The sequence below is a fragment of the Ovis aries genome, chromosome 17 (genome assembly GCF_016772045.2).
Source record: "Ovis aries strain OAR_USU_Benz2616 breed Rambouillet chromosome 17, ARS-UI_Ramb_v3.0, whole genome shotgun sequence".
Taxonomy (NCBI): domain Eukaryota; kingdom Metazoa; phylum Chordata; class Mammalia; order Artiodactyla; family Bovidae; genus Ovis; species Ovis aries.
In genome coordinates, this window is record NC_056070.1 from 42,429,894 (window position 1) to 42,450,742 (window position 20,849).

Below are 20,849 nucleotides of genomic sequence, written 5' to 3' on the forward strand. Positions count from 1 at the left end.
GCGCGCCCGGGGCCCACTCGCGGCGCCGCCGGAGCGCGGGGGAGGGGACGGCGAGCGCCCCCGGCGCGACCCCAGTCCGACCTCCAGAGCTGCGCCGGGCGAGGGCGCCCGGGCCCGAGAACGCTGCTCGCGGGACCCGCATCCAGGTGCCGGATCCGCGCTGCGCGCCGGGCGAGGAGCGCGTCCCTCGGCCTCCCTGCGCCCGGCCCCGGGCGGCCTCGGCCTGGACCCGGGCCGGCTCGGGACCCCCGGCCCCGGCGCCGCGCTCGCGCCTGGGTCTCCCCTCCCCCTCGGGGTGGGGGCGGGGCGGCTGCGGCGCTTGGAGAGCGCATCGATCGGCAGCTTTGTTATTGATCAGAAAGTGCCCGCCGCCGACCCGGCTGCCGGCCGGCCCCGCGCGACCCCCAACCCGTTGCCGGTGCCGTCCCCCGGCTGACAGGTGCTCCCAGCCCCTCGCCAGGGACTCCTCGGCGCGCCCGGCTCCCCGCGTCCCCACCCCCCTTTCCTCCCTCGCCTTCGCCCCCACCCCACCCCCACCGCCTCGGCACAGCGCAGGATTTGTTTAAACCTTGGGAAACTGGTTCAGGTCCAGGTTTTGCTTTGATCCTCGGCACAAGCTGGAGACGCAGAAGAGGGCCCTCGGAGAAAGTCTTGGATGGGAGTATGTGGAAAGTGCCCCGCGAGGCTCGGCGGCCAGAGCAGGCGCGGCGCGTCCCGCCCGGCGCGGCCCTCCCCCGGCGGCGCTGATCCCGGCCCGGAGCCCCGCTCCCCAAGTGCCCGCCGACCGCGCGCCCGCCCGCTCAGCCCAATGCTCCTCTTCGGGCTCCTCCTGCTGACATCCGCCCTAGCCGGCCAGAGACCCGGGACCCGGGCTGAGTCCAACCTGAGCAGCAAACTCCAGCTCGGCAGCAACAAGGAGCAGAACGGTGAGTCCCCCCCAGCTCCTTCTCCCGCTCGCTTCCCGCGCCGCATTGTGCACCCGGGCGGGATGCACCCGGCCCGCGCTGGGACAGACGCCTCCGCGCGTGTTCGCAGGCACCGGCTTTCGGAGGTTCAGCGGAGTTTGCAACTTCGAGAGCGGCCGCCGTGGCTCCAGCCCGGCGGCGTGAGTGTCTCTGCGGGCGCACCCGGAGAGGGGACATTCGGGGAGCCCTGGGGAACGTCGGTGCCAGCGTGCCTTGCAAGAACTCTTGTTGCCAGAGTTCTAAGTTCAAGAACTGCCTTTAAATCCGAAGCCAACACGAATGAGTCTTGGCGTGTTTGACTTTACTCAGAGTTTTTTGGATTGGGGAGGGGTTGTCCCAGGACGTGTATCAACCTCATTAATTGAAGCGCTCTAAGTGGAAAGACATCAATTAACCAATAAATAGGTAGTAAAGCGGTCAAGAGGTCATGTGGATGTCTTTAGGAGGTATTTAAAAAATGAATTTCTCTTGCGCTTTTTTTTTTTTTTTTTAATATGCCTTTGTACTCTAGCCCTTACCTTTCTGGTGGTGTGTTTTTATATGCGATGGTGAGTGGCTGCTATTTTGTGTGTGCTGGAAACGACTTAATCCTGCATAGGAAATGAGAATTACTTTCAGCTTTCAAGTGTACCTGAAATGTTTAGAAAACTCTCAGATGCAAGTTCCCTTGGGCTGGGATTGCACAGAGCTGGAGAAAGGCTCCTTTCATGAAGCCAGGGCTGCTTCAGGGTGTGTAATTTGCTTAGCCTCTGAACTCCATATGATTTACATCATTCAGTTTCTAAACTCTTTTGCTCTTGATCTACCATTATGAAGTCATTTTTGAGACTACTTTGTAAATAGAAATTTTATACTGCACATGAAACCACAATGTTAATGCAGGCTGTCTAAAATTAGAATATTAAACACCCTGTTTACAAGCAGTGGCTCTAAGTTTTACTTGAAAAGAAATGTACATATTTTTACTGCTTTGTGTGCCATCTATTTAGAATGCAAGAATGCTGTCTCTTCATTAACCAGGCGACATGAACATAAGCAGCATACTTAGGAGATTGGAATGGTGTACGCCGTGTTTTTAAGTCTGAGCACCATTTTTTCTATGTTTTGGGGGCGTTTCCAAGCTTTAGTTTTGTACTGAAACTCTCCAAAGTGTTCACCTTTAAGAAAGCACAGAAAGTTCTAAAGTACAGAAGGAGAGAAAATAAGGATTCTTGGGACCTTTGTAGCCATTATGTGTATTTATTGTACCGGCAGCAAGACAAGCTATCACATTCATCAGCTAGACTTAATGTGGCTGCTTCTTACAACTTGTTGATGTGATGGCACATGGCACCTGCAGGCTGCTTGAGCTGCTGATCAAAAGGCAGCCTAGGGATCCATCTCTAATCACGGGGACTGCAGAGGACTGGGAGAGGGGTGATCAAAGAAGTCACAGCACCAGCTGTACCCTGGCAGGAAATGGATCAGACCAACCTTTGTTCTTTCTCATGTAAAATAAATGTCAAGCTCAAAATATTGCCTCTTACTGGACAGACTTTCTCAAAATGAGTATGCATGCTATTCCTGGCTTCTGGCTTCTGTTTTTCGCTTTTCCTGCCCCAGGTCTCTTCTCCTGCTGCTCTCACATATCAGGCCTGGCCTGACATCTCTTATGTTCCTGAGTCCCTTTAGGACTTGTACCCGTCATTGTCCTTTCCTTGTCATTTTGTCGTGTGGTCCATGTGCCACCATCCCTTTTAACCAGACTCCAGAACTTTCACAGGATCCTAGGCTACTACCTGGTGTAGGTGCACACCCTCCTGAGGGATGGGTTCATGAAGTCAGGCCACGCACATTCTGTTGCCATCAGAGACTGGGCCATTTCTCTTCCTAAGATGCATGACGCTAAAAATAGCTTGGTTGTTTCCTAATCTGTGGGCAGAGGACTGGGCTATGTTTAGCCCTATGAGGATTGGCCTCCGGAAGTAAGTTGAGGTGGAGGCACCACTCACCTTGCGGTGTTTAGTCTGAGAAGCGAGGCGATCAACGCTAGGGGGCGGTATAGAGCTATTTTCCCCGCACAGGCAAGTTCTAGGAGGCGAGGGTAACAGGTAGTTGCTGATTAAGATTCCCCCGGGGAATGTGAACAGTTTGTGTGACTTTCAAATTTTCCACCCAGTCAAGTGGGCATTTTTTTGTCCTCCTGTTGAATTTTGATTGATTTTTGCTCGCCCTGTTGCTCTTCTCAATTTAGGTAAGTGTCTAATCCTGAAAGTACAGACCTACCTGAGGATGCCACCTAAAAAATGCCATTGGCCCAGTTTGTAATGGATCTTTTTCTGAAAGAGCTTCTAAGTGCGAAATGTGAAATGTCCAAATTGACCTGTCATGACCACAGGAGTTCATTTTGACTTTCATGGACCCCTTCTCCACCATGGGACTGTTTTTTCTGGAGTATTCCAAAGTCTCCTGTGATGTCTACCCCATCACACCCCCAGGCCTGCTCAGTTTCAGATCAGCTGGGTGTCCTGAGACGTGTTATAAATGGAGATTGACTGCTGTAGCCAGTGTGGGTACTTGGATGTACACTGGGGCAAGGGAGGTGTTTCAAAGTTATCCTTGGGAGATCAGTGTCATTTACCCAGTTAATTAAGTACTTGGATGTTTACTTAAAACTATGTTGCAATTCTTGCCACTTTACTGTAAAGATAACTGTATTCTCCAGTATCGCCTGTTACCTCTGTGTCTTTTGTTTCTGCCCGTGCCATGTGGCTTGTGAGATCTTAGTTCCCCACCGAATATGGATTGAACCTCCCGAGTGAAATCGCCGAGTACTAACCACTAGACTGTCAGGGAAGTCCCGTCTTTGTGTTTTCATCCTTCACACGACTCCTAGCAATGAAGTCTCAAGGAGTTCCACCCAGATTTCACTTAAAGAGGGAGATAAAAAACCAGAACGCTGAGGTAGGCAGGGTTTCTTACCTGTACACTCATGCCCATGGAAAAATTACTGTGATCTGTGTGCACTTATTTTAGAAGAGGATGCCTCCCAAGAAATGAATAAGTTCCAAGATACTGTAGCAGAAGGAACCCTATATATCACAAACAAAACAAAACTCAGCTTATTTGTTCATCCCCTGTGTGTGGCCCCAGCTGGACTTCCCAGGTGGCTCAGTGGTAAAGAATCCACCTGCCAGGGCAGGCGCTGAAGGAAACTGGGGTTCGATCCCTGGGTCAGGAAGATGCCCTGGAGGAGGAAACGGTAACCCACCCCAATATTCTTGCCTGGACAATACCATGGACAGAGTAAAGGAGCCTGGTGGATTATGTCCATAGGGTCACAAAGGTCAGACAGGACTAAGTGACTGGGCACATACATGTGTAGCCTCAATAGACGCCAATCCCAAGTGTCTGGACTAAGGCCTCACCTGCCTTGTGTCACTGGACAGGCGTCTTTAATCACCCACAGCCCTGAAACATGCTTCTGACTTCATCTTCTTCAACTATTGTGAGTGTAGATTTGGAACATGCCTCTATTGGGGTTGTCCTTATAAACATCACTTTTAAAAAACTGAGTAAAGTTGGTCTTTAATCTTATGTAATGTACAGTATAGTGAGTCACAACGATTACAGTTTATACTCCATTTATAGTTATTGTAAAGTATTGGCTACATTCCTGTCTGGTGTAATATACCTTGTAGCTTCTTTTATGCCTAAGAGTGGAACTTCTAATTCCCTGTCCTTGTAAGCTCCTCCTCCTTCTCTCTCCCAATGCATATCATTTATCATGTGTGCTCTTTTCCTCAAGGACTCTTGTGGCCTGTGAAGCCATTTACTTTGGGGACAAATGGTCCCCTTGTAATGTGTCACTGAGTACGTGTATCTTGTATTTGTGGCTTTTCTGTCATTTTCAGTGCCAACTTTCTCCTCCTCTGGCCAGTATGTCCCTACCCAGCACCCCCCCCACCATTCTCAGGGAGCCGCTTCAAAGCTGTATTTGAAGCAGAGCCGGTCATCACAATCCTCAGAATACTGTCCAGGAGTAAAGAACTCTGCCCAAGGACTCAAGGGACTTTCCTGTTAGTCTGTAAATTGTCATGAAAGACCTTTGTGACAATTATTTTTGTTGTTTAGGGTTTTTTTTTTTTTTTTTTAACTTCCTCCTGGTTCTCTGCTCTCTTTGGGATGGTTGAGGAAGTGGAAGAAGTGAAGTACTGTTATGTAATGATGAATATTGCTTTTCACAAGAGGTGACCAGAAAAACCCCCTCTATTTTATGGTAACTTTACTTATCCTACCAACTCTCAGCTTTTATGCTTAATCTGATATACTTGGTGATTACTTCTAAAAGGTGATTAGAAAGTACAAAGATCTGTGTGAAGCTTCAGGGACTACGTATCATTTGTGAATAGCTTTAAGTAGATGCTAGCTGCCGACCCTAAACTTTCCTCTTTGTTGTGTTTCGTAGATCCCTGTCTTGGCCACTGGGATCCTAGCTTGGTCTATTCTTATTTCATCCTTCCTAAAATTGATTTCTTACGTATATTCTGGGCATTCTCTTCCACTTCATGTTTTCTCAAAATTTTCAGTGCTAAAATTTTGCTGCACCTGTAAATTGAAGACTTTTTGTAGAAATAGAAATCTAATGATCATGCAATGTGTGATAAATAGGTCAGAATGGAATCAATGCATTTTTAATATCCACCCTCCCCAAAGTCCCCAAGACTGCTAAACATTTCCCCAAAGGTTTCTGTTTTGTTTTCATTTTTAAAATTTTAAGTTTATTTTATTTTGGAGTTTATTTTATATGAAGTTTATTTTATATTTTATATTTGTGGATTAACATAGTTGTGTTAGTTGTAGGTGGATTTCAAAGTGATTCAACTATACATACACTTTTATGCCTTCTTTTTCAAATTCTTTTCCCATTTAGGTTATTCCAGAATATTAAGCAAAGTGGAAGTTTCTGTTTGTAGCAATCAACATGGTAAAAGTCATAATAAAAGTCCCTTCATTTACTTTGTCTGATTTTAATTTTTCTGATGATTTTAGGTGAAAGCGTTATCTGTAGTCAGAAAGTCTTTGTATCAACGGTCCCCACCTTTTTCAGCACCAGGGATGGGTTTCATGGAAGACAGTTTTTCCACAGTCCAGGGGTGGGGAGATAGTTTCAGGATGATTCAAGTGTATTACATATATTTGCACTTTATTTCTATTTCTAATACATCAGCTCCACCTCAGACCATCAGGCATTTGATCCCAGAGGTTGGGGATCTCTGGTGTATATAATGCTATATCATTTCTGTATAACTCATTGGTTAAGGCGGTCTCTGTGAATTATTTTTCTCTACCACTGTCTCCACCTGCGATATTTTTTTCTTGCATCTCTCTTTCTTGTCTCCTGAGGACATGTCTAGTGGTTGATTTTTGGCTAGTAACCCCAGGTACGACCACACCAATTGTGGAAGTTGGAACATCCCCAGAGGGTTGGGAAGGAGCCCAGCTGCTCCTCCAGGACAGATGGAGCATCTTTGTGCCTGGCCCAGCTCTGGACATCGGAGGCAGTGCCCTAGCCTTGCTGGCCTCCTTCCTGATGAATCTCTGTGCCTGCCGCTCTGATGATTAAGCCTTTTGACACTTTCCGCTATGGACAATTTAGTTCATAATGGAGTTAAAACTTCTGTCTCTTCTCCCCACTGCTGGGCATTCAGGCCCGATGCACCTGCAGCTTGAAGGACCCAGGGAGGAAAAAAGGGTACAGCCTCCTTCAAGCCTTCTTCTTGCAGCTTCTTTGGTTCGAGCCAAGGGTGTGTGTGTGGGTGAGATGGGGCAGGGGACGTGGCACGGATGACATGGGATTGGAACACTCAGGTGCTTGATCCTGGGGATCCTGCTTCCCCAGGTGACACTGAGCAGCTGCTCCGCACTGGGTATCACCTTCCTGTTATCTGGGTTAAAGAGACCGTCTGCTCTCTGAGGCCCTTTTTCTAACTACTTACATTAACCACCCCTGTTCATCACATCAAGGTGAACCCACTCTTTGGTATTCTGCTCATTGTTTATTGGTTTATTTGTTGTCTCCGTGCCCTGATCCCCACCCTGTAGAATGGCAGGTCCCTGAGAGCACAGCCCTGTCTGACTTGTTCTCTGTGGATGCTCCAGGGTGGGGAACTGAGGGTGTCATATGTTGAGTATTTGTTGGATGCTTCTGGATGTTAGTGTCTTGTTCCAGGAGGACTCTGGCATTGCCTGGAATGTGCAGGCCATCTTGGAAGATGGCATTTTGACACTGGAGCTTTCACATTGCTTGACTGTTTTCATAGGAAGAGACACTTGCTTATTGGCTGGGATGGGAGATGCCAATGAGAGTTTTACTTTGTCATTTTGGTAAATGTCCCACGTTACCAGGAGTGTACCAATTCGGTGCGTAGGCTTCCTAGAAGTGGTGCTAGTGACTGTCTTAGAAGTGCCACTCTGCTAGGCACCCTGCAGGTGGACCACGTGTGGTCAGGCTCCTGCACTGCCCAGGATGGTGAACTCTGAATGGCTGATACAACTCCAGAACCAGTGTGCTTCCCGCCTTCTGCTTGTGGTGCACAGGTTAGAAATCAGCAGTAAGTCTGGTGTGTGGAGCCTTAGAGCTGGAGGGGTCCCAGGAATCTGTCCCCACTGATGTTTAACGTGAGGCCTGGACCACCAAGGTGACTTGGTCAAGGTCGCCCTGGAGGGCAGCCAAGTTCAACGGCTCATGTACTGATCTGTTTTTCTTCGAGGAGAACCAATTAGGCAAATGGAATTCTAGTGTCAAAATTCCAACACTCCGTATAAAAGCATTTTTTTTGCTGCTTTATGAGGTTTCATGCTTTGGGGGATGTAAGGGGAGGTGGGACTCCTTTGATCCTGAAACATTGTTTATGGGAACACGAAGGACAACAATCGTAGAATAATCACGCTAATTAAACATAATTGGCTAATGTCTATTGTAATAATGATGTTGTGGTGGAAATATGACAGTTTGGCAAATGACTTGAAATACTTCCTCTAGAACTGTGATGTGTTGAGGTCTTATTTTCAGTGGGTCTGTGGATGAACAGTGTTTGTTGCATATTTTGCCGTATTTGTTGAGGATGGTGAAGAGGAAGACTGACAACCTGGCTTCACAGGGAGCTTTTCTTTTGCTTTCTGTTTTTTATTTTGGCAGTTTTGAACATTTTATTTAGCAGGATGTCTCATTGGTAAAAGTACCATCGAAATGAGTGGGTGAACGTGATTTAGTGAGCTCTAGGGTGCACAGCCTGTTATTCTTATGCAGTGGATTTAGTGAATGATTTCAGCCTTTATTTACACTATATTACAGGATTTCCTAGTCAGAGGTTCAGATTGCTCTTAAAGCCAAGGGCATCAAGGAAATTAATTTATACCTGTGGACTTGAATGCTTTCCTAAAACAGGATTCACTTACCTTTATAAAAAATTGTGTTTGCAGAGTTCAACATCTGAGAATAGTTGAGCTGCAGTTATAAAGAGGAGTTACTTTCTTATATTTATATAAGCCACATTACTACGAGTGATGTTTTTTGGTAGCATCAGCTCATTTTGTCTTTTACATTATGAGGATACGTTATAAACGGAGTTCAGCTCCTCTTACCTGCTCCCTGCCTCCACATCAGACCTCTTATGCCACCTTCGAACTGGTGACAGAGCAGCCTCCTTCCTGGACATCCGCCTTGTTGCAAAGCCACACCATCTTTGCCAGACTGGCTTCAGTAATTTTACTTTCTTAGTGTTAGGCTTAATTCCTTTTTAATTTTCAATCTGTGATTTTTTTTTTTTTGTATTTGGCATTTTCTCTATTGCATAGTAGTTGAGCCATTTCTCAATCGGGGAGGGGTGTGTGTGTTGGATTGTTGCCTTGTTTGGAGGAGCCGAGGCAAAGTGGATGTCTGGCTCTTTGAGGAAACCAGCATCCCCAGCAGTGTGAGGTCCATTGATGATAAGAAGTATAAGGATACGGTTCTGCCTTGCTCTTATGTCCACTGAGCTCTGATGAGAAACCAGGAAGCGCTCCTGGAAAGGGCAGAATCTGGAAGCATCCTTTGGGGGCGATTCAATGGGACGAAAGGGTTCTTAGTAAGCCTCTGGTTTTCTGATGCTTAATGATGACCCCGCAGGAGAGCCTGTTAGGAGCTACTGTTGTGCTCAGCAGTTGCAGACAGTATGGAGTTTATCTCTCTGTAACCTCCCCTTGTGGTATTAGGGAAAACACGGAGGCTTTACTGGCTAAGTAGCCAAGGTCGCACAGCTGGTAAATGTTTGGATCTGGATCTGACTCCAGGCCAGGACTCAGAGCCACGTGCCTCCCCTTCATGACTTAATGGTCTAGTGTTTTATTAGAACATTGTTTTAAACAGCAAATATTTATAAGCGTCTACTCTGTGCTAAGCTCTGCCCTCGGTGCTGGATATACAGAGAAGAAGACTCACTTCTCATCCTTGCAAAGCTCTGTCCAGGGAGGACTGTGGCTCCGAGTTCATCTCCTCGTCTGTTGGTTCTGGGCTCCCGGTGCTGTGGGAATGCAGAGGGCTTTACCATACTCTCGCACTCTGTGAAGCTCTGCTGATTGACCAGGTGGTGGATTCAACCTGGGAAAGAAGCACATGGAGAAAAGCCCCCACAAAGGAGCTGACATGTTTTGAAACAGGGTTGAAGAGGGAAAAAGAGGAAAGGGTTCTAGGCCGAGGACATCCTGCATCAGAGAGTAGAAACAAGTCTGGGGCCCAGGGTTAGCAGAGGTGGGGGAAGATTCAAGGGCCGGATGCTGTTTGCAGGGAGTGCCTCCTGCAGGGTTGGCAGCTCACAAACAGAATTCCAGAAAAGCTTGTCTTCAATCTGCAAACAATAGAAGCTGGAGAGGGTATGGAGACAAGGGAACCCTCCTACACTGTTGGTGGGAATGGACATTGGTGTGGTCACTATGGAAAACAGTATGGCAGGTCCTCAAAACACTGGAAATATAGAGCTGCCATATGACCCAGTAATCCCACTACTGGGCATACATCCAGCGAAAAGCAATTCAGAAGGGTTCATGCACCACAGTGTTCGTAGAAGTACTGTTTACAACAGCCAGGACATGGAAGCAACCTGTGTCCATTCACAGATGAATGGTTAAAGAAGATGCGGTTCATACACATATATAATGGAATATTACTCAGCCACAAAAGAATGAAACAGTGGCATTTGTAGAAACATGGATGACTTAGAGATTATCAGACTAAGTCAGAAAGACGGAGACAAATGTCATATGATATATGTCACTTATGTGTGGAATCTAAAGTAAAAAAGATACAAATGAACTTATTTACAAAACAGACATAGAGAACAAATTCAATGTTACCAAAGGGGAAAGGTGAGAGAAAGATAAAGTAGGAGTTTGGGACTGACATATACACCCTACTATATATAAAATAAATAAGCAACAAAGACCAACTGTATGGCATAGGGAACTATACTCAATATTTTGTAATAACCTATAAAATAAAAGAATCGGCAAAAGAATATGTATATGCACACATGTACATACCAAATACATACATGCATACATATGAATATATACACATGTACACACCAAATACATGCATATATATATACACGCATATATACCAAATACATACATGCATACACATGTATATATACACACGTGTACACACCAAATACATACATATACACATATGTATATATACACGCGCATGTACGTGCTCAGTCTCTTCAGTCGTGGCTGACTCTCTGCGACACTATGGACTGTAGCCCACCAGGCTCCTCCATCCATGGGATTCTCCAGGCAAGAGTACTGGAGTGGGTTGCCATGCCCTTCTCCAGGGGATCTTCCTGACCGAGGGATCAAACCCGGATCTCCCTCATTGGAGGCAGACACTTTAACCTCTGAGCCACCAGGGAAGATATATATAGTATCCATATGTATATATTCAGTATGTATATACATACACATACATATACTGAATGACTGTGCTGTACACCTGAAACTAACACAGCTTGGTAGATCAACTGGACTTCAATAAAAAAAAAAACCAAAAGATTGTCTCCATGTTTAAGATTGGTCAGAAGCTTCCAGTTACTTTATAGGCAGGCAGGCAGCAGAATTCTGCACTGGTGTGAGCAGAGAAGGGCTTATTGGGGTTTTCTTGGGAAGTTCTGAGCCTGTCTGGGGGCAGAAACTCAAATAGGGGAAGCCAGTGTCCACACTGCTCTCTGCTGCCTGCTATTTACATGAGTAAACAAAGAGCTAACTTCTCACTTGGTTCACGAAATGGGTGGCAGGCCGAAGGAGGCGGGGTGCAGGACCAGGATGGGGTAAGGGGGCAGTGTACCTGCAGTTAGTGTGATGAAGCTCTTCCCCTGACAGGAGCAAGGGAAACAGCCTTTGCACTTTCAAGGGAAAAGAGTTTCCTGGAAAAGTAATTCTTGTGAGGTAATGGAAATGCAGGAGGTTGGACCTGGTTCCTTGGACACAGTGCTAGAAATATTTTGAGGTATTTAAGGATTTGAAATGAATGCAGTCGCTTGGTGGATGGGCTGTGTGCATCTCATGTCATTTTTTTGAAGTCAGGCTATTTGCATTCCAGGAAAGCCTTGTTCCTGAGTGGACACTATTTTAAGCTTTTCAGCCTTTGCAAGATGGTCTTCGGCTTCTTTGCTCTGAATATGCACAGCTGGCCCTTGCACCTGCCTTGGGAATCAGTGCAGAGATCAGAAACCATTAACAACAGAAGCTGGCCTTCCGTGGTGCTTATCTCGTGTTGTTTCTGGCAGTTATTTTTGCTGGGTATTTATAAGGACATCTGTCTTTTAAAGAGTGATGTTTTTATCTTTTTTTTTTTTTTTTCCCTTGGCTGAAGAATAAATCACAGCTTGTTTCCTTACTGCCACACACATTCAGGGTCTGAGGTGATTATAAATGCAAATTGTAAGTCATTAAAGTGTTATAATGTCTTTTTCTGTGGCGGCAGGCGATGTTTAAAATCACTGTATGAAGAAGGATCATTTGCTTAGAATGTGATTAAGAGATGGGAACAGATGAAAAGAAAAAAAAAAAAATCCAAGTTCTTTCCTGGAAAATTCTTACTAGGTTTGGAGAAAAGGGGAACTTCAGGGTTCATTTTTGATGTATCTTACTTGAAACTTGATGGTGATGGGAGGGTACACATGGTTTAAGAACACAGGAAAACATAGTAACTTCCAGCACTTTCATATTTTTCCTTGGAGATAGATTAGATTCTTAGAGTGTGACTTGCCATCTGATTAGCCTCTCAAAGGATGGAGATTGAACTCCATAAAGACAAGAAGCCAAGCTGGCTAGTGCTCATGGAGGGCCAGAGATGGGGTGTCCTGGAGGCAGGTCTCCCCTGCTGGTAATAGATTTCTGTTGTGGGTCATAAAAGGTATTGGGGTGGCTTCCTGTTAAATAAGCAGCAGTATTTCAACGCATATGTTTTGTGACTGCTTTTACTTTTATCTGTAAACTAAAGTGCGCTCTATCTGGAGATCCGCATGGAAATGAGTTGCCTCTGTGATACAGGAGATGAGCTGTCATAGCAAACTACCGTTTCTAGAGTTTCAGATGCAGTTTCTTGTATAGCATAGATGTATATGATGGCCTCAGCTGTATCTTTATTTTGTGTTAGTCACAAAACCTTCTGTAGAAGAATCAACAATCAAAAATAGCAGGCATTTCCTGGCCAAAATCTGCCCAAGATATTGAGAGATGTTGAGAGAATCTAGATTCCTCATTGATAAAGGTTAACCCTTGAAAAAGTGGTTCCTAGTTGAGACTGTTCATAGGCTTGATGTTTACAGGCATGATTAAATATGAAATGTTAAGAATTAAATAATCTGTATTTTTGTTCTTAGTACTTTTTTCATTATGGTAGAAGATGCGTCTTTCATGTATACTGATCACTTTTAATGGGCACCGGTGGACACCTCTTAAACTAACTGCTCTAGAAAGGTTCCTTTTGAGAATTAACATTTACATCCTCAGAAATCAATTATGGTGTCTGGATCCCAATTTCCTTGCAATCTTCCTTTGTGGTCACTTCCAAATGGCCAACCTACTGTAGCAAAACACTCAGAGGTGCAAATCTTCTGGAAGAAGTGCAAATGCTATACTTTTACTTGGAAAAATGGGAAAGGAGGACTTCTTTAATATATCTGCTGGGCATTTAAAACTGCACAAAGCACAGGAAATAGTTTGGGAGTGTGGGAGCGTGTGGTGTTTCCAAGTACAAACATTGTTTTGAAAATTTCCCCGGTAGTGGTGAATTATATGAGACCACGTCCAGCTAAGGAGAGCTTGTTTAACTGGCTTGTGGTTCTGGGGTTCATTCAAACACTCTTAAACAAAATAAAGAGAGTGGATGTAATGACTTCTTTATGGAAAGGCCGTAAAAAGGTACAGAGTGTGTAAACAAATTGAGTCATTTACTACATGTTTCAGTGATAGATTTGCAGTCCGAATTCAGGGTTGTGTATTATGGTTTACAGGCTCTGACCATATTCTGCCTTAAAAATGAAGTTACAAGCTTGTTTTTTGGTTTGTTTATATGTTTGCTTTCCTTCGGTGCATGGAAATCCGTTTTTGCTATTTTATGTGACAGCTTGAAAAAATACTCACAGTTCTGAACATCGACTTGTATGCTGGTATCAACTTTGGAAAACGGTGAGAAACTCACGTGTGAAAAGTTGAACTGACCTGATTTTTGGTAGCCCTGGGTTCTATTCAAGAAAAATAGGATGATTGAAATTGACGTTTTCCTTCTGGGCTCAGGCATGTCCAAACTAATTGTAAAATAATTGTTCTGGCTAACAAGAGCAGACCCGTAACTACAACTGTGTAAAGTAGAAATCCAACAACAGTTATGATTTACAGTTACGGTAACTCTGCCAATGTTGTAATAAAACCTCCATTATAACCAACCTACAGTCACATTCATTCCTCTTAGTTGAGGCTGAGGTAAAAGTCCTCGAGAGTTGCTGCTGCATTAGGACATTCATTGACCTCCTCTAAGCTTGGTATGAGGGCTGCGCCATCCAGTGAACGGGAGGCGGGGGGTGGGGAGGTAAGAGTCAGAACATGTGGTTCTGCACACCGGTCCTGGTGACTAGCTGCAGCGGAAGCCAGAAATAAATTTGGAAATTGAAGTGAGGAAAGGAAACTAAATAATTTCTATGTTGATACCGTAACATTTATTCATTCTGGAACTTCTCTCCATCAAGGTTGGCTTGCCTGGCCTTAGAGGAAGTGGATTGTGTAAGAAACCTCGGTAAAAATCAATGAGCCTTTCTAAGTTCTGAAAACTAGTGGCATCGCACCATACTGGCAGCTTTCAAGTGTTCCTGCGGGAAGTTTGGCAGCGGAAATAGCTGCTCCAGCTCCACGGGCCTGAGAAACAAGGGACAATGGTGGATATTATAGCTTCTGTGTAATGTGTGACTTGCCATTTCCTTTTTTCCCCCTCTTTTTAATGAATATGGGATACATGACCATAAGCCTGTGAAAGATCTAGGGTCTGCCTTTAAATCAGATTCTTGGTGGTCTTGGTTCAGAGCCTCTTAACCTCTTTTACATAGCGCAGCATTCTGGTGGTCACATGTGATCTCAGTACAGAGTGACCTGGGACCTGCCTGAAACCAGGAGGGGTCACAGCCTTCAACAGCTTATCTTGCAGAAGGGAGATGAGGCAGGCACTGGCCATGAATGCAAGGAAAGGCAGGAGGATTTATAGCTAAGACCTTAGAATAGGGTTAGGGAGGTTGATAGGGCAGAAGTGCATTCTGAGCAGAGGCACCTGGATAGATGAGTCACCTGTGTTCCTGCAGAATCTGGGCTGCTGGAGTGGAGGTGGAGAGGGGCAGCTGCTGAGGAAACGTGCAGAGCAGGAAAGCCAGGAACCTCAGTCTGTCTTGCAGTCTGTTGTGATGGAGACCTCTGGGTGAATCCCGGGGTGGGGGATGGTGGGAAGGGAGGCCCAGAGGAAGCTGGCACAGCAAGGAAAGGGTGCCTCCAGCACCATCGTGAGCTCCCTACGAGCCCTAGTGGAGCTGCCCATGAAGCCAGGTGAAGACCTACCTTTGGTTCCTTGTGGAGTGTGGCCATTAAGAGACAGGATGTGGGCTGCGGGAAGGGAGGGGTAAAGCGGAAGGACAAGGAAACCCCACGTTTGCAGTCCAGAAGCAGCAGGGAGAGTCATTCGGGGAGAGGGAAGAAAACAAAGAGGGGAGGAGAGGGGGAAACAAATAGAGAAACATGAGGGCTGGTAGGAAGGGAAGGAGATCAAGAAGGAAGGAAGGGTGGGAGGGAGGCAGGAAGGAGGCACTTTAAGGCAGGAAGAGGCGAGTGCCCAGGAAGGGAGAAATCAAGGGAGAATCAAGGAGCTTGGCCAATAGTAAAAAATACAGTAGAGTTTCAAGAAAATGAGGACTGATGAATAGACATGAGGTTTTGATGTAGACGGATAAAAAGACAGAACAAAAGCAAAAACCCTTCAATGTGATGAGCAGTGCAGAAGTAGAAGGCAGAATGTTTATGGAGTCCAGTGCAGACAGATATAGTCTGTGAGGGTTTGGGGAGAGCTTTAGGGATCAAGGGAAAGCAATACTGAAATGGTTTCTGAGGGGAAAGGGAAACAAAGTTTGTTTTGTTTGCTTGTTTGATGGGTTGGAGAGAGACCTGCAGTGGGATTTTGGTCCAGCTAAATGCGTCCTAGGTAACAGGAGAGAAAAAGTAAGGAAAGTAGGTGTTTCTGCCTGGCCTGTCTATCTAGAGGGATAAGGAGATGACAGGACCTGAAGATGGAACTGGAGGAAAGATACGTGAAGGCAGTGACTAGGGCAGCATCAGTGAAAATACTTATGTGGAAAAGAGGGACATGGAAAATATATGTGAAAAAGACACAACGGAAACCAGTGTTAGCAAGGACTTTAACCTATACAAAGCTACAGAGATTTAAAAAAAGAAGCATGGAAATTCAAATTCACCCTTTAAATTTAGTTTTTATTTTATATTGGAGTGTGGTTGATGCGCACTCCTGTGTTCCAGCTATACAGCACAGCTACTCTGTTATACATATGTGTGTGTCCATTCTTTTCCAGATTCTTTACTCCTATAGTTTATTACATAATATTGAGCGGAATTCCCTGTGCTATGCAGTAGGTCCTTGTTGGCTACCTACGCTGCTGCTGCTGCTGCTGCTGCTGTGTTGCTTCAGTTGTGTCCGACTCTGTGCGACCCCATAGACAGCAGCCCACCAGGCTCTGCCGTCCCTGGGATTCTCCAGGCAAGAACACTGGAGTGGGTTGCCATGCCCTTCTCCAATGCATGAAAGTGAAAAGTGAAAGTGAATTCGCTCAGTCGTGTCTGAAAGTGAAGTCGCTTAGTCGTATCTGACTCTTTGCGACCCCATGGAATGCAGCCTACCAGGCTCCTCCATCCATGGGATTTTCCAGGCAAGAGTACTGGAGTGGGTTGCCATTGCCTTTTCCGTGGCTACCTATCAGTTCAGTTCAGTTCAGTCGCTCAGTCATGTCCAACTCTTTGTGACCCCATGAATCGCAGCACGCCAGGCCTCCCTGTCCATCACCATCTCCTGGAGTTCACTCAAACTCATGTCCATCGAGTCGGTGATGCCATCCAGCCATCTCATCCTCTGTCGTCCCCTTCTCCTCCTGCCCCAAATCCCTCCCAGCATCAGAGTCTTTTCCAATGAGTCAGCTCTTCGCATGAGGTGGCCAAAGTACTGGAGTTTCAGCTTTAGCATCATTCCTTCCAAAGAAATCCCAGGGCTGATCTTCTTCAGAATGGACTTGTTGGATCTCCTTGCGGTAGTATAAAAATTAGGAGACTGGGACTGACATATACATGTCCCAGTTACCAACCTTTACCAACCTTTACCCGTTGGTAACCATACGTTCCTTCTCTTAAGTCTGTGAGTCTGTTTCTATTTTATAAATAAGTTCATTTGTGTCACTTTTAAAAGATTCTGCATATAAGCCATAAGATATTTGTCCTCTCTGTCTAACTTGCGTTATTTAGTATGATGATCTCTAGGTCACTGACCTCTTTGATGACTTTTACTTGATTTTCCTGGTGCTGACGCCCTTAAAAATGTGCCGTCAAGTCATAAAAGGTAGGGGAACACCAGGCCCAGCCTTCCGGGCGTCTCTGCACGGCAGCTTTAGCATCTGTTGTAAGCACTACACAGTTTTGTTCTGTTTTGTTTTTTAACAGCTATTGAAGCCACATAAAAGTCTGTTGGGGGTAGTTTCAAGTTATGGTGGTTCTTTGCTTGAGAATATACCTCGTGATTCCCATGCCCTCCAAAGAGAGCTGTTTTCTCTGTACGTCTGCAGGGCAAGGATTGTCTGTGCTACCGTCCTGCGGCATCCTTCTTTACGGCCCGTGATCATTGGAAAGAAGCTTTTGGAATGGGTTTGTTGAATGATCGTGACCCTTGGGTCTTGATCAAAATATGATGTTATTGTTGTTACTTATGACTGTTATTTAGCAGGAGAATTCTCCTTCTGTCCCAGGATGGATATTTCTGTAAGGTTGTGTGTTTTTCAGCTCACTCCTAAAAGGTATACCGTTCTAGAGTAACTTCAAATGTCAACACCCATACAATTTACCGATGAGATTTCCCAGTCCTTTGGAATAATGAAAACTCTCAGTGGGACAGCTTTGGATCTCTTGGCTCTCTACCCAGGCCTGCTTCCTGTGTGGAGAAGGAAGAGGGTGGGGGTGCAGAGGGACTCCACATTCAGGGGAGGCTTCTGGCCCATCCCGGTGAAACTCTGCAGATGGTGGCATGTGGCTCGCTGTTGCTTTGGCATCCTGGTCCACTGGTGCCTGAGTCCCATTAGCACACCCAGTTACTCTCCTGGTTTCAGGATTTCTGATTCCTCCTAGTTGCACTTGCTCTTAGAACTCCAAGTCTGAGAATGCAGTCTAACACTAATAGCATTTGTTCTGTTTAATATCATTCCTTTACAAACATGCAAAGTGTATAATATGGTCGATTAATCAAGCTCAGAATTATTATTTACAATACAGCAGATTAAACAAGCTCAGAATTATTGTTAAGCTAGTGAATGAATATTAACATGTCTATTTTTAGATAAAGTAATTATATCTCTAATTTCTGCATTCTCACTGTAGTCACCCTAGGTCAGGTGCTGGCTACCTAATTAGTGACAAAAACATCCTTTCTCTTCCTTCTTGATCCAGGCTTTTCCCACACTCCCACTCCCAAACTGTCACACCTAAGAAGTTGATATCAGACAGTCTTCCTGCAGTAGAGTTCTGATTGTTACTCCTCTCTGGCTTGGATCCCTGCTTCTCTCACTTTGATGTTCTTATAAATCACTTGGGGATCTCAGTAAAATGCGTTCTGATTTTGTGAGTTGTGGGGGCAGAGAGGGCATTTTAGCAGCTCCTGGGTGTTGGCTGGTGATGTTGGTGATGGACAAGGAAGCCTGGCATGCTGCATTCCATGGGGTTGCAAAGAGTTGGACATGACTGAGCAACTGAACTGAACTGGGTGATGCTGGTGCTGTTGGGCTGAGGACCAGAATTTGAGTCACAAGGGTCTCCCCGTGTCCCAAGGTCTGCTGTGACCTCACCAACTTTTAATCTTTCCAATAAACAGGTTCCACCAAGCCCATCTCTGCTCCCCACTGAGATGACTCCATGCCTCTGTTCTTGCAACTCTGTTAACCAAGCAGTCAGGTCCATCTGATCAACATGGAGTGCTTTGGTTCTGGGCAACATGGCCCATCCTGAAGAGGATAAACCCGTAGAGGTGCTTGGGGTCTGTGATGTTGACAGTCACGTGACTTGCGACACCCCAGAGGGGTATGCAGAAACCTGAAGGAAGAACAGCTATTCCATTTCCCTGTCGTGAAAGACTTCTCCTGAGGCTTCCCAGTTGGGTCTTGAAGGATGAAGAGAATTCACTAGAAAAGGGGGAAGGTTCGAAGCAGAAGGCCTAGACTTCGGAGAGACCAAAGTCTCTTAAAAAGTCAGCTTTATTTGATGGGAAATAAAAGATTGAAAAAGTTATTCATTGAATATGAAAAGCTCTGTTTGACATAAGGAATAGGTTTGGGTCTATGGGATGGTGTAGGGGGAAGCCCAAAGGCCTTCTGCAGTAGTCCCTAATCGTAAAGGCCTGTCTTCCCTTCAATTTTTCATATTCTTTTTGTTTTGGTCATGCCATGGGGGATCTTAGTTCCTGAACTAGGGATTGAACCCCTGCCCCTACATGGGAAGCTCAGAGTCTAACCACTGGACTGCCAGAGACGTCCTTCCACTTTCATATTTTTTACACCTATAACAGATCAGTCACTATCCGTCGGATGGTCAGGTTTGTTTTGGTTTGTTGCTTTCAAAAAAGATATGTCAGAATGATCATAAAGAGAAGCTGGAGGCAGAAGCCAGACACCAATTTGAAAGCACTGGTGACAGTTTGGGTGCCAGATGAGGAGTAAACTGGCCAGTTAGTGTCCCCGGGAAAGAGGCAGGAACACACCACCTCTCTATTACTCTGTGTGCTCACAGCTCACACGGATTCAAGGTTGGCAAGTCTGTGCATGTGTGTGTGTGTGTTATTTGCTCAGTTGTGTCCAACTCTGCGACCCTATGGACTGTAGCCCACTAGGCTCCTCAGTCTATGGAGTTCTTCAGGCAAGAATACTGGAGTGGGTGGCCATTTCCTTGTCCAGGGAATCTTTCCAACCCAGGGACTGAACCTAGGTCTCCCGCATTGCAGGCGGATTCTTTACTGTCTGAGCCACCAGATAGTCAAAGGCTGGCACGTCAACCTTCTTCAAACTCCCAGGAATATTGCAGAGGCCACCTTTTCCTACTTCAGATTCTGACCATGCATATGCCTCATCTCCCATGATTGTCAAGTGTCAGAGAGTTAAGACGTAGAAGTCTTGAATTTAGAAGCCATTAGATGGCAGATCTTTGAAATGAAAGGCAAACAGCCCCCTTGACCCAAGGCAGCTTGTTCTGTCCGTGTAGACCTCTGGCCTCCTGGCTCATGGCTGAGGAGCTCTAAGAAGTCAGCTGCCTTATTTCACAACCAAGGATACAGCTAATGTCCGGCTTCATTTTGAGGAACTAAAGGGGGTGCACTGTAGGGCCTTTTAATCTTTCTGCTTAGACTGAGCAAAATGAATGTGCAAAGAACCTCATTGGCAAAATTATAATGATGACTGCTTAGAATGTGATTTCCTCCACAAGAAAAAAGAAATGTATCATTTCCAGGAAACTTATTTTTAGACAGAGAACTTTGTAATAATGTTTCTTGCAATGGTTTATTCTAAGAAGAGCATGACTCTCAAAAATCCATTTTCAAGAGTTTTACTTATTTTCATTTTCAGTTATTTCCACCCATCTGTTTATTTTTTCTAGTTAACATTAAATGTGTACTTTCTTATTTTTAGTCTGTTTTTCTGTTTTTTAGCCTTTGAGATTGACAAGTGTGATTGATCCCCTCAAAGGCAAAACTCTTGAAAAAGTCTTTATTTTAGAAAGTCATTCAAAGAATGTATTTTTTTTTTTTTTTTGGAATACAGTGGAATTTCTCAGCCTTGATCATATGAGACTATGGGCAAGTCATCTTTCATTCTGGCGTGTGGACAGAACAGAAGCAAGCCCTGGAGGGGAGAGTTCAGAATTCATGGCAGGGAGCACATGCTCAGTGTGCCAGCGTTTATGGTGTCACAGCCAAATTAAAACCATACCCTCTGCTGTTTACAGAATGGCAGCCCCCAGACTGGACAAGTTTGTGTCCAGCTTTCTGCATAAGTCTAAGGCAGTACAGATGCT

At 45.4% G+C, this 20,849-nt stretch overlaps 1 protein-coding gene across 5 annotated transcripts in view; it reads left to right on the forward strand.

Moving 5' to 3' along the window:
* Positions 1–20,849, forward strand: part of PDGFC (platelet derived growth factor C) — a 242,344-nt gene that overhangs the window by 213 nt on the left and 221,282 nt on the right. For 3 of the 5 annotated variants that reach the window (XM_060400711.1, XM_027956339.3, XM_060400710.1), the window contains exon 1: positions 74–926. In XM_060400711.1, coding sequence (XP_060256694.1) covers positions 656–926 — 271 coding nt within the window. In that variant the 5' untranslated portion in view covers positions 74–655. Of the gene's footprint in view, positions 1–15; positions 927–20,849 lie in introns of those variants that run through there. The other 2 variants (XM_060400708.1, XM_060400709.1) reach the window with 2 other exon arrangements.